The following is a 12,151-nucleotide window of genomic DNA, read 5'->3' as shown; positions in this document are numbered from 1 at the left end:
AAATTGATTGTATGCAGGAGGCAAATACAAGGCTGTGAAAAACTTCCTTTGAGAAACCACAACCAAGATTATACAAGGCACATAGAGAGATGCCAGTTCTAGACAGTTTGAATGAAAGCTAGTATTTAAAACAAAAAATAGAGGTTTCATATGAGGAAACAACTTAGTTTGGTGTGTATATAGTTGCTTTATTTTGTTTTCTCTAAGACAAATACAAACATTCTAAAGTATCTCTAAAGTTTAAGGGAGAATTAAATCAACTTTCTCTTTGAATCTGATGCTGCAGTATAAAATCTGATATTTTTGAAATGGTGAAATATTTTAGTAAGTTGTTTCTGCATGTGTACGCTCATATCTTGCAGTGATGAACAGTCTTTCTAATTTGGTTTTAATTCCTTGAATATTGGTGCTTAATCATTAGATGTAACATCTTCCTGTAAATCGGTTGTTAAGGCAATGCAATGTTGATTACAGTTTTGATTAGAAAGCTGATCAAAAAGTATCTGTAGTTATAAAATCGGTAACTACTTTTTTAGCAAGGTACTAAAAGCAAAAGGTTAGTCGATATTGGAAACCCACTGTAAGAAAATTGTCATTTCTGAGAAGTTCAACATACAGATTGTGATAGCATAAAACCAATAAAATGTTTATTCAGAAGGGAGCTGTGGGGATATTTAAGATAAATGTTTTAAGTATTTTCCTTATCTCAAAATAAACACATCAGATGCTTGTTCATTTGGGAAATAAACTTTCCATTCACTGCATGGTTTTTTGTAGTAATTTAAGTCTCTCAAGATAGGATACTGTCTGAATAAAGAATGTTTTTAATCAACATTTTATAAAATATGTCAGGAGGAGAGAGAACTAATTCAATGTTCAGAATCAAATCATTCACTTTGGTATATAGGGACATGGAACATGGCTTCTAGATATCTAGAGTCCATGTGAATTACTCTCAGTTGTCCTTCTGTTCCACTCCATAATCCAGGATGGTTTTGGGCAGTTAGATCTGTGCAGTGGTAAGTATTTTATGTATTTTGCCTTTGTTCCATTCTTCAATAACTTTTTAAGTGAAATTGGGCTTGAAAATACAAGGGGAATCAGAGTAAGATAGTTAAAGATGGCTAGATGAATGCCAGAAGGAAGATGGGTGTGCAGGTTTTATTTATTTATTTATCTAATCGTTTGCTTATTTATTCATTTATTTTTAAACGATAACTTTGTCTCCTGGCTTCACAGTTGCTTGAAGTCAACATAAATATTTTGATATGCATTTTTGAAGTCATCATTATGTAAGCTGGTTATTGGAAGGTTATTGCAAAGTGTTAATAGTGGTTTTAATGTACAATAATCCCTTCTGTAATGAGTGTTCTTGTCCAAGTTTTATCTTTCCTTTGAATTAACTGTTGCCAAAGGTTGTGGGGCTTTAAAAAAGTTAATTACAGAGAAAAATACACAGATAACTCTTATCACAGAAAGCGCTGATTTCTATTTTTGTTATTTCTAGAGATTAATACAGCCCAGCTTCTGATTCTGTGTTTTTATTTAACATGCAGTTCAGGAGTGGGAAGGCTCTCATCTTTAATAAAGCACCTCATGAATTAGAAATATATTATGAAGGCATTAATTCACATAAATTATCATACATTCTGCAAGAATTTTCTGGATAGGAGAGCCTGCAGGTAGCAGATCTATAAACTGGTATGTTTGCAGAGACTAGTATGGGATCAGTAATAATACGGTTATATATATAAAATATATATATGGGTATGTGTGTATATGTATATATAGGTAACATAGTATAAAGGCATAGCCACAAATAAAGATCATGAAGCACTGAATAATATAATTTAAAGAGTATGCTCTTTTTCATCCTTAGGTGAAAAAATACAGTGTTCTCAAATATATACATATGGATTTTCAAAATATATGTCTTACAGGTTAAAAACAGTAATAGAAGAACTGATTCAGACACAGCAAACCCTTTTGACCAAAGAGGAACTTGTGTTGGAACTGGAGAAAAAAATAGAAGAGTCCTCTAAGACTTGTGAAAAGAAGTCTGAGTAAGTCAAAATGAAATTTTAAAATATAATAATCTGAGGGAAAATCAATGCAATTCCTAAGATTTAAGTAAGAAATAACCTCTGCTAATCTTGTTCTGCTTTTGTGAGAAGTGATTATTTTAAGTCAGTTTCCCATCTCTAAAATAACCCTTACCCACTGCAGATCCTAATTCATTGCAGAGCTTACCAGCTTTATTAGTTTAGTATAGTTATTGTTGTGTTGGGATGGTTAAAAACCTGGACCTTTTTTTAAGTATTATAAATTCAGCTTGATTGAATGAATTTCTCTGTTTGACAGAGTTCATCGTGTAGAAATTATTTTGTGAAAGACTTTTTCACAAAAAAAGTGAAAGACAAGTGCATGTGTACATGTGCCAGACATGTACACTTTCTTATGCAATAATGTGTTCGGAGCTCATCAGGTTAAGTTCATTCTTCATTGAATTTTCTTTACAAAACTGAATGTGATCTGATATCTTGTAGTACTGCATAGTAAATAACGAAGGCAAGGAATTACTGAGTGTTTTACAGTGGGTTATGGTTTAAACTCAGCTGGCAACTAAGCACCACACAGCTGCTGGCTCTGTCCCGTCCCCTTCGGTGGGGGAAGGCGAATGAAAGGTAAAGCCAAGTGGGTTAAGATAAGGAGAGTTTACTTTAACACCACAAAGAGAGAGGAGACCATAGTGATAAGAATAACAAAGTGAGGAATGTACAATGCATTCAATCCAGCAGCTCCGCACCCCACCATGGCACTCTGAGTCACACCACTGTGAGTCAAGCTGCACCTCAGCCTGCTGCTGCTTGGAACTATACGTGCTTTGCCAGCTAGCTCCTGCCCCCTCATATATATATATATAATCATCATCATGGCTTGGCTTGATATATACAAGACAAGACGTCAGTATGGTATCGCATATCCCATCTATTGGTTTGGTCCGGCTATCCTGGCTGTAGAAATTAAGCCTGTCCTAACCAAATCCAGGACACCATGCCATAAATAAAACATTCTTAAAAGGAATCATTCTTGGGCAAAAGATCTTTGGTTTCTTTCTGGTTAGAAAAGATACTCACATCCCAGTCTGAACTGAAGTTAATACAAGAGATAAAGAAACCTTCTGTCTATAGTGATGTTTTTCTGATTCTTGTTGCAATCAGTCATAGTCTTACTAACTTGTTAGTAAATATCAATTTACAATACCAGTGAACTGGAATGCAAGTCCTCAGGTAATCCTGTCTTCTTTGACTGAAAAAGACTTGAAGCTCTTTGTTAAAGGCATCTTGTTATGCGATAATATTTCATTCATATAGTTGGATAGTATTTCATTCATATCCAAAACTTCATGTACGTTTGTGATGTCAGTGTTTAGATTAGATACTTTCCTCTTCTTTCTTTTGTGAAGTTCACATATACTCACAGTATATTTTCCAGTTTTTTGGTTCTTGACCTACTTTCCTTGCTGCATGTTACTTGAAGGATAAAATGTATTTGAACTAGATGAATTTGGTGGCGTTTTGATGGGGTTTTTTTCCTCCTTTTTTTCCTCATTATTGCTTTGTTATAAGTTATCTCTGGAAATTGTTCAGACCCTGTGTTTCTTGCTATGGGTAGGCTCCTTTCTGAATCTGTAGCAGATGCTACAGATGGTTGTAGTGTTGAGGATGTGATTTCAGTTCAAACTGCAGCAGCCCTGTAGGTGTTACTAAAAGGCATGAAATTTGGCTTAAATTTCTAGATGTAAGATAAAAGTTTCCCTGAAATCACCCCAGTTCTGATTTGTCATTGGTTATGCCTTCCTCCAACAGACCCCATTTTTACCTTTTAACTGCAGTGCAGAGTCATGAGGATGTTTTTGGAGGTCCTTAAGGTCCTTAGAGGATCTTGTCCAACCTGTTCTTCGCATTCTTCACTGCTGTCATAGCACATGGCACTGGCCTCAGTGCTGCAAGAGAAGATGAAAGGTAAAGGTAATAGAGCAATAAATGAAAACTTGCCTCAAGAGCCGGAGGTGATTTTGTTGGTGCGATATAAGTCTATCATCAGGAAAGAAAGTGAGGAGGTCCACTCCAAATGCAAGAGCTCCAGACCCTTTGTTATTGTTGAGCTTCACCCAGAGTGCTGAGCTTTACCCTTCAGTGCTGAGGAAATCTCCCTGTCTGCTTTTTCTGGGCAAAATGATGGTAAAAGTCTGCAAATTCATGTTTTCTGTCTCTTCACTTGAACCAGTTTGAACTTCAGCTGTCTCCGCGCTTCTTTCTGATTCATCTTTAGTACTGCAGCTTCTAAGTTATTAGTACTGATTTGGCAGTGGCAGTCTGATTTTGGGCTTGAAAACATTTCGTGGTGTCTAATTCTGGCAATACTACAAACTGATCTTTGCATATGCTGCTTATCTCCAGGTCTCGGATTTTGTGTTCCTCCGTAGTATTTGGCTGTATTGGTACTATTATCCTTGTTCCACCTTCAGATAACAATATCACCTACAGCGCAGAAAGTGTTTTAGTTATGTTTTATTTATATATGTGTATGTCAAGCACATAATCTGCCCTCCTGACAATATAGCATATTAAATATTTGGGATTTGATTTGGTTCACCTTTTTACCACTGCCCAGCCTGTTCCCCTCTTCCAGTCTTGCAAGGATTCTTCACACAAGATCTTATTCTGTGAGGTTGCTAGTAGCACTTGCTAGCTACAAGGACTACAAAGTTTGCACTCATGCAAGCCACAGGCAACTAAATTTATAGGTTCTAATTCCTCATGCATAGCTGGAATGGGGAGCATTCTATGTTGTATTTGGGCAAACCATTTAGATGATGATCCATCTTGCCACAGTTGAGGAAAGAGAATAGCTTGTGACTTCGAACTTGCATGGTATGTCTTGTTATTTCTAGACTGTGATGAGTTGACTTTCAGTGTTTGGGATGTTTTTCTAGCCAATGTGTATTCACCAAAGCCCTGCTGATGGTGGAAGTCCATCAGTTTCACAGGGTGATCACTTTTTTCTCTGATAATGATGACCAGATGAAAGAACATTATCTTGCAGATAATGCCAGGATAATCATTCATTTCTTTGTGTGATACTTTTAAATGTGTGCAGTCTCATGCCAAACCTCAGTTTTAGGTCCTCTGTGTCTTCCTACATCATACTTATCCTTTTTACATGAATGACCATTCTGCTAATTGTACAGAGTTCTATTCTTTGGAGTCTTTGTAATGTGATTGTTTATGGGTATATGACTTTCATCTTTTCATGACAATGAAGATGTGGCTATAGACAGTTCCCTTATCGCTTTGGAACCTGTTTGAATAGTCATTTGGCTTGGTATCAGTTTGTAAAGGAACAATCTCAATATCAATGACTTTTGATTTTCTTTTTATCTCCAAGGGTAAGGCTTTCATGAAGGCCTCTCTTCCAGGGATTTTCCTGAACATACACAGTAACAGAAAACTGTAATTATTCTTTATAATGTCTTCATTCTTTATATTTCTGGTCCCCCTACCTCCTTCATCTATTTTTGCAGACTCTACATCTCCTCATAAACCACATGTCACTGGGATCCAGTAGAGTGCTTTGATTTTGACAATTCTTGGGCATAATAGAGTCATCTAGGTACCTGTAAATGTTCTAAGTGGTCTGCTTGTCCTTCAATAATGATTGAATTATGTCAGTCTTGGAGTATTCAGAAGTATGAGGGGTATTTAGAGAAGAGCCATAGAAAACATGCAGAAGACAAGAAAAAATTGCTTTACGCTCCTCATAGGGTTCAATTTATTTAGCTATATAAGAGTAATGTTAGACCACAGTCCAGATACATTTAGGCAGTAGAGGACCTTTCAGTCCAGGAGTAAAATGGGTATCTCTTGCTTGATGCCATATTAATTTATACTGGATGTAAAGGTAAGTTTAATAGTGCAAATTATTATTACAACAACCATATGGATTGCAGTGGATTTCTCATCACTGGAAATCATAATCTAAAAATATTTTTGTTCTCTAAGGATGAGGAACTCTAGTGTTTATAAATACGATAAAAAGTAGATGAAAATAGTAGTTTCATCTGTATTCATTACAACATGATTTTTGTGATAGATTGAGAAAACAGAATGGCAAAGTACGTGTTTGTTTGCATTGTCTTGTAGCTTTGCAAATTTTCTAGAATTGCTTCATGTGTTTATGCCTTTGAACAAATAATTCTGCTGAGGAATTTTCATGCTTTTATTTTAGCTTGTATGAAAAAAAGCATGTATTTTAAATCATGTCTGATTTAAAATTGTTTATTATTTTCCTCTGCAGTATTGTACTCTTGCTGAGCCAAAAACAAGCCCTGGAAGAACTTAAGCAAACAGTTCAGCAATTAAGATGCTCTGAGGCAAAATTTGCAGCCCAGAAAGAACTATTGGAACAAAAAGTTCAAGAGAATGATGGGAGGGAGCCACCACCTGTAGTGAATTACGAAGAAGATGCCAGATCAGTGACTTCTATGGTAAGTTTTACATCTGTTTCAATGAATTCTACAGCCTTGCACAATTGCATTGTATTTTAGTACCGAGATCAGAGTCCCAGGATAGTCACAGGGATGACTGAAGTGAAAAAACTTCACTTTGCATTGATGGAGACTTGTTTAGAAAAACAGTTCAGTTGTGTGGGTTTTTTTAAGTTGCAATAACACGTACCAACCTCTGTATGTCTGTGGACTTGCTTTGGTCTTCTGTAGGCTTGATGCTTTGATTCTTCTTACATTATTTTGTGATCAAAAGTGTAAGTCCTTAAATAGGTTTAGTAAACATGACTGAGTGTCTATTGCTAATGTCATTGGCTGTTTTGAAGAAATACATTCAGACTTGTAGATAGAAAACTAGTATTAAAAGCTGTTAGAAACACTGCATACATTGTGTAATTGAGAAATTAATTTTCTGTGCATAATTACTCATCTTTAAACAGAAACAAACACTGGTTTCTTTGCAATATATTCTTAAATGTTCAGTCTTAAATGCTCTTAATAATCAAAATGAACTTTTTGTGCTATGATGAGACCCTGTGTAATTAAATAAGTACTTTGTTAAGATTTTATGTGACTTCCTTTTCTCTGTTATATGCAGTTATGTGTAGAGGTAGTAGCCACATTTAAAAGGAAACAAACAGTACCTGTTTTCTAAAGGGACAAGCAGTAGTATTTACTTTTATGAATTAGGTTTCACATATACAAGATGCTTGTGACTTGTTTTAGCCTGCCATTTCTTTTGGCCCAGAGAGCAGTCCTCAGTGAAATAATAATGAAATGATTGTTTCACAGAGGAGTGTTTGGTTTCTCTGTTTGTGAAACCTAGTTTGGTTTTTCTTCCACTTATATTCCATAGTTATATTTGATTGTCAGTATTCTCTTGCTTCTGCTACTGCTGTTTAATATTTAGAAGGCACAAGCAGGTGGTTGCCATTTTCACTGGTATTTTGCAAAGGTTGTATGCTTGTCATGATCTCAGAGGATTTGAGAAAGCACAAGAAAATAGAGAAGGAGAAAGGAAGGATCTGAATACTGATCACAAAAGATTAGGAGGCTTGGAATCTTTTTGGGGCCTGCTATTTTGGCTTATCGAAGTAGGTTAGTTATTTCATGTAATATCCTGTAGTAATGCTAGTGGATATTGTCTGTAAGGGTTAGTTGAGATGATGAGTCTAATCAAGAAAATGTTATTCTTCCACCTCAGAACAAGATGACTAAACTCTGTCTTCCGGTGTCCAAACCTGTGTTACAATGGACAGGAAAACACAGTAATTGCATATAGTGAAGAACTCTAACATCTTGGATTTTTTTGAATGAAAGTTATCTATGATAACTTATCTTTTTGGGGTTTTTTTTTTTTCTTTTCTGCAAGAGGTGTGTAGTGAGATTTTTAGAATGCTAAATGCAGTGAATACATTTTTGCATGTATTAAACAGGCCAGGAGTAAGAAAAATGTCACTAGTTTGGTTTTAGAGGTTTTAGTCTCATAATTCGTGTGCACCATGAAAAGTAACTGAATATGACTTAAGTGATGGGTATTTCCCTTGAGTTAAGTTATTTAGGATGGGCAAATACCACTTAAGTTTTAACTGTTAAGTTGATATCTTGTGCTAGTAAATTGACTAAGAAGTGGTAGATAGAACTACAGTCTAAATTAAACTGTTTTCAAGTTGCTTTACCTAGAGGGGGCAGTCTTGACTGTATCTCAGGATGAAATAATAATATGCTGATGGGCTGCTTGTATAAATAAGCATCCTGGTGATTTTTATAATGGGGTTTTTTTTACTAAAATTCCTCTAAAATTATACAGCTGTTAAATGATCAGAAATGAAATGTTCTTGCTGCTGGTATCATTTTGTTTTCCATCTCTTACATCAGGTAACAGTAAACAATACTAACAAGGAATGAAATTCTGAAACACTGTTTGATGTGTATTTATAGATAGTGTTATGTTACGTGTATTATAATTTCTTTTGTTTCCTGGTTCTTTTTTGCCACTGTTAACTGTAGGAAGTTTCATTATTTGTTAGTGTCTTCAATGTGATTTGGTTTCATCAGTATATTTTATTGTTTGTAAAATGTTAGCTGTGTATTGGAGTTCACGTACACCTCTTAAGAAAAAAAGAAAATTGCTGGATGATTATGTTCTGTTTAATCATTATAACATAGCAAGGAGTTAAAAAGTTCTGATTTCAGCTATTCCCGAACACTGCATTTTACCATTTTGGTATCACATGTGGAAAAGTAACAGATATGATCTTGTTCCTAGTGTTTACAAGACAGAGATAATTTTAATGCTGAAGTTGCTGCAAGTTTAAAATAACATCTTTGAACCCTTTAGAGTTATGCAGTTAAGATACTCTGCACTAGTCAGGGGAATCATTGTTAATGTTTTCTTCTCTAGTTACATTAAAGTAAGGAGTTAGATATAAAAAAGAAAAGGTAGTTATTCCTTGTATACAGCTGGGTTTTTTCGCTAGAATGTTGTATCCACATTGTTCTATATTATGTCACTTTCTAAAAATTAACCAGTAACTAACTTTTCACTGTTTAGATGTTCAGTCAATGGTTGTATGGCCTGTCATTTGTCCTAAGACATATATGCTGTTCTTGCTGTTAATATGATTAACGGAGCATTGTAGTGTCCAACATAATAAAAACAAAGAAAACAACAACACAGAACTTTTATGCATCTAATAATCTAATAAAAAGACATGAGGAATACTGAAAATATTGCAGTTCCAGTTAAACATTTACTCAGGTACTTAAGTACCATGATGGTGATTTGCATTTCATAGTAAGACTTTAAAATTACAGCATCAGTATTGGCTTGGAAATTATTTCAGAATAGGAAATTTTCAGGGAATAGATTAGGGAACGAAATAGATTTAGTTAATAAAAAATAGTAATTAATTTTTATTAGCAGTAATACAGTGAAATCTGTATGCCACTTCAATATGTCTTCTCCTTTTTTCCTATATGGTAAAAACAAATATTATAAAGGTGCAAATTCATTATTTTAACAGTAGGTATTTTAAACAAATAATAAAATACATCTGTAATGTACGAAGACCATAATGCATGGTCTTCAACAGCATGTATGCCAACTAAGAGAGCTATGCAGCTATAGTTCCCGTGGAGCAACAGTACAAAGTCATGGTTCTTTCTACATACACTCCGTAAAGGACTTCTAGTCTAGCTTAATAGTCAGGATGGAAGATTGTGGAGTGCCTTTGAGTCAGGAAGGAAACTATAATGTCACTGGTAACATGAACTCTTGAGAGGTACGCAGGGCAAAAGGAAGCTGAAATATCATGATGCAGCCAGTGAGATGTATCTGAGTATTAATTCACCATTCCAGGAGAGTGACGTGCTTAGAACTGTACACAGTGGGGTAGCAGCAGATGGATATTGTTAAGAGAATATGCATTTCTGAATTCTGGTTTTATTTATTGTAGCAGAATTATCCAAAAGGAAAAAAAAATACAGAAATTCACTGCATGTCTGATTGGTTTTACTATTTGTTATTCCTTTTTAAAAGACTTCAGAGATCCTATTCTTAGTTACTGCATTAAAAATAAGATAAGCCAGCTTTTGGTGAATATTGTGCTAAATTAAAAAAAAAAGTTCTCAGTGGTTATGGAAGGAAAAATACTAAATGTGTGAAACACTCTAAAGTGCTAGTGTCATTATTGGTACATTATTTTAGAAGTACCTTCTTATTTTCCTAATGTGAACGCTTTATATTTCCATCCCTGCTTTCAAGAATCTGACTCAGTGCTCCTTCTAATAGTGTGATCAACAAACTGGTAATCTTAGAATCTTCTTCTGCCCAAATTAAGTCTGTGCAGCTTTGGTGTTCTTACGCTTTCTCTTACTTTCGTCTCAGCAGAGGAAACACTGCCAGTGCAGTCATGTTGTAGAAATTGTGCCTGTTTAGAAAAGACTTGGGAATAAACAGCTGTATTGATTGGCTGCCTGGACTAAAGTTCAGCTAAGTGATCTTTGCTTAGGACCACTGTCCAAACTTAGTTGCTGGGACCTGTGTTTCTGGCTTACTGCCAGAACTTAACATGGAGCAAAAATGCTCTGTATGTCAGATGCTTCTAGGAAGCATGGAAGATGAACTCTGTCCCTCTTGCTCTCAGAGTGAGTATGTTCTCTTTGTTAATCATACTTGGCTGACAGACATACGTCAGATGAGGAACAAACCAAAAAGAGATACTAAGCTAATAGACAGATAAACTCAGTTGTACTTTGTCCCACGTAAGTATTGCTGACTGGTACAGAATTTACAAGATGGGAAGTCAATGGAGCTGTCAAGCCTCTTTCCAGGGAACAAGCCTAGAACTTCTGAAATAAAAGATTAATCTTACATTAACCTTTTCATAGACCAAGGCTCAGAAATTATGTATACCTTAAGGTTAGTGTGTTATCTGTTAAAAACTGTTGAGCAAAGGCAAAATTAGAAGCTCAGGTGAACTTTGGGAGGAATTGAGGAAGCTGGATCGTTCAGAGTAAACAAAACTCTCAGAATATATTAAAAGCAGAAGTAGTTTACCCTCTCCATATGAACGAGAAATATACGTACTTGAGATAAGTATATATATTTGTCTTAAGCTGCCAAAATATTTCAAGAGCTTTCAGTTTTCCTTGAGGAAGAATACTGCATCAAGGTAGTGTTACAGCATTACATACCCACTGGGAATTTTTTATTTCAGTCAGAATCTTCTCTGTGAATTAGAAGAGCTTCACTCAGAAGTTTCCCTTTGCACAGAAATCACATACTGGTATCTAGAGTATGTTTCAGTATGTTTTGGAGGGAGGAAAGTAGTCATTCTCTGCCAGAATTATCACCTTTTTCATAGCAGTGGGACTGAATTAGTGTGATTATTAACTTATAGCCTCTAGGCAACACACAGGAACTAACATGATAGAACTTGGCTCTCGCCTTTTCTTTCTTTAAGTGGCTGGTTAAAACTACCCTTTTTTTTAAAGGCAATTATTATGCTTCTAAAAGTCTTAAAATCTACTATAAAATATTTCTTGGAATTAGAATTTATGGTTTTAATGTAGTGCACTGGTAGTCTATTGCCGAATTTGAAGTGTATGATTTTATGGTTTGCTTTGTGGCTTCTGCTCTTTTCTGCCACGACGGAAAGCCCTTGTGAGAAATCACAGTGGCAGTCTATTCCATTTTTCAGAGAATAACCCACAAGATACAGACCAGATAATTCTTTGTGCTCCTTTTTATTTTTCACTGTTGATGATCTTTAACAGTAAACGAAATAGTATGTTTCAGGTATCACTGATTTTTCATTTCTTTGGGTCATCCTGCACTAAGATAGATGCAAAACATTTCTGATCAACTTGTATCCAGGTGCCTGAACATCAACATTAATACGATTTTCAGATTGCTGAAGGTATCCTGCCTGACATCAGCTGTCTGCCGGTCCCTTGTAAATGTCTTGAACAACCTAAGCCACAAAGAATACTAGATATTAATATCTATCCAAGCAGGTGAAGGCCACTTTCCAACAGACACTTTGAAGTTCTTAGCTAAAAAAATTCTTCAGTGGTAGG

General features: G+C 35.3%; 1 protein-coding gene across 1 annotated transcript in view; it reads left to right on the top strand.

The window, feature by feature from the left end:
• Positions 1–1,940: 1,940 nt before the first annotated feature.
• The window catches only part of LOC104493629 (tyrosine-protein kinase Fer-like), a gene marked incomplete at both ends in the record, with an annotated part of 59,401 nt that continues 49,190 nt past the window's right edge, over positions 1,941–12,151 (top strand). The window contains 2 exons of the mRNA XM_010136347.1: positions 1,941–2,063; positions 6,361–6,550. Of these exons, the coding sequence (XP_010134649.1) occupies positions 1,941–2,063; positions 6,361–6,550 (313 nt within the window). The remainder of the gene's footprint in view (positions 2,064–6,360; positions 6,551–12,151) is intronic.

Source organism: Buceros rhinoceros, unplaced genomic scaffold (genome assembly GCF_000710305.1).
Source record: "Buceros rhinoceros silvestris isolate BGI_N320 unplaced genomic scaffold, ASM71030v1 scaffold11545, whole genome shotgun sequence".
NCBI lineage: Eukaryota > Metazoa > Chordata > Aves > Bucerotiformes > Bucerotidae > Buceros > Buceros rhinoceros.
This window is presented reverse-complemented; position numbering and strand designations above follow the sequence as displayed.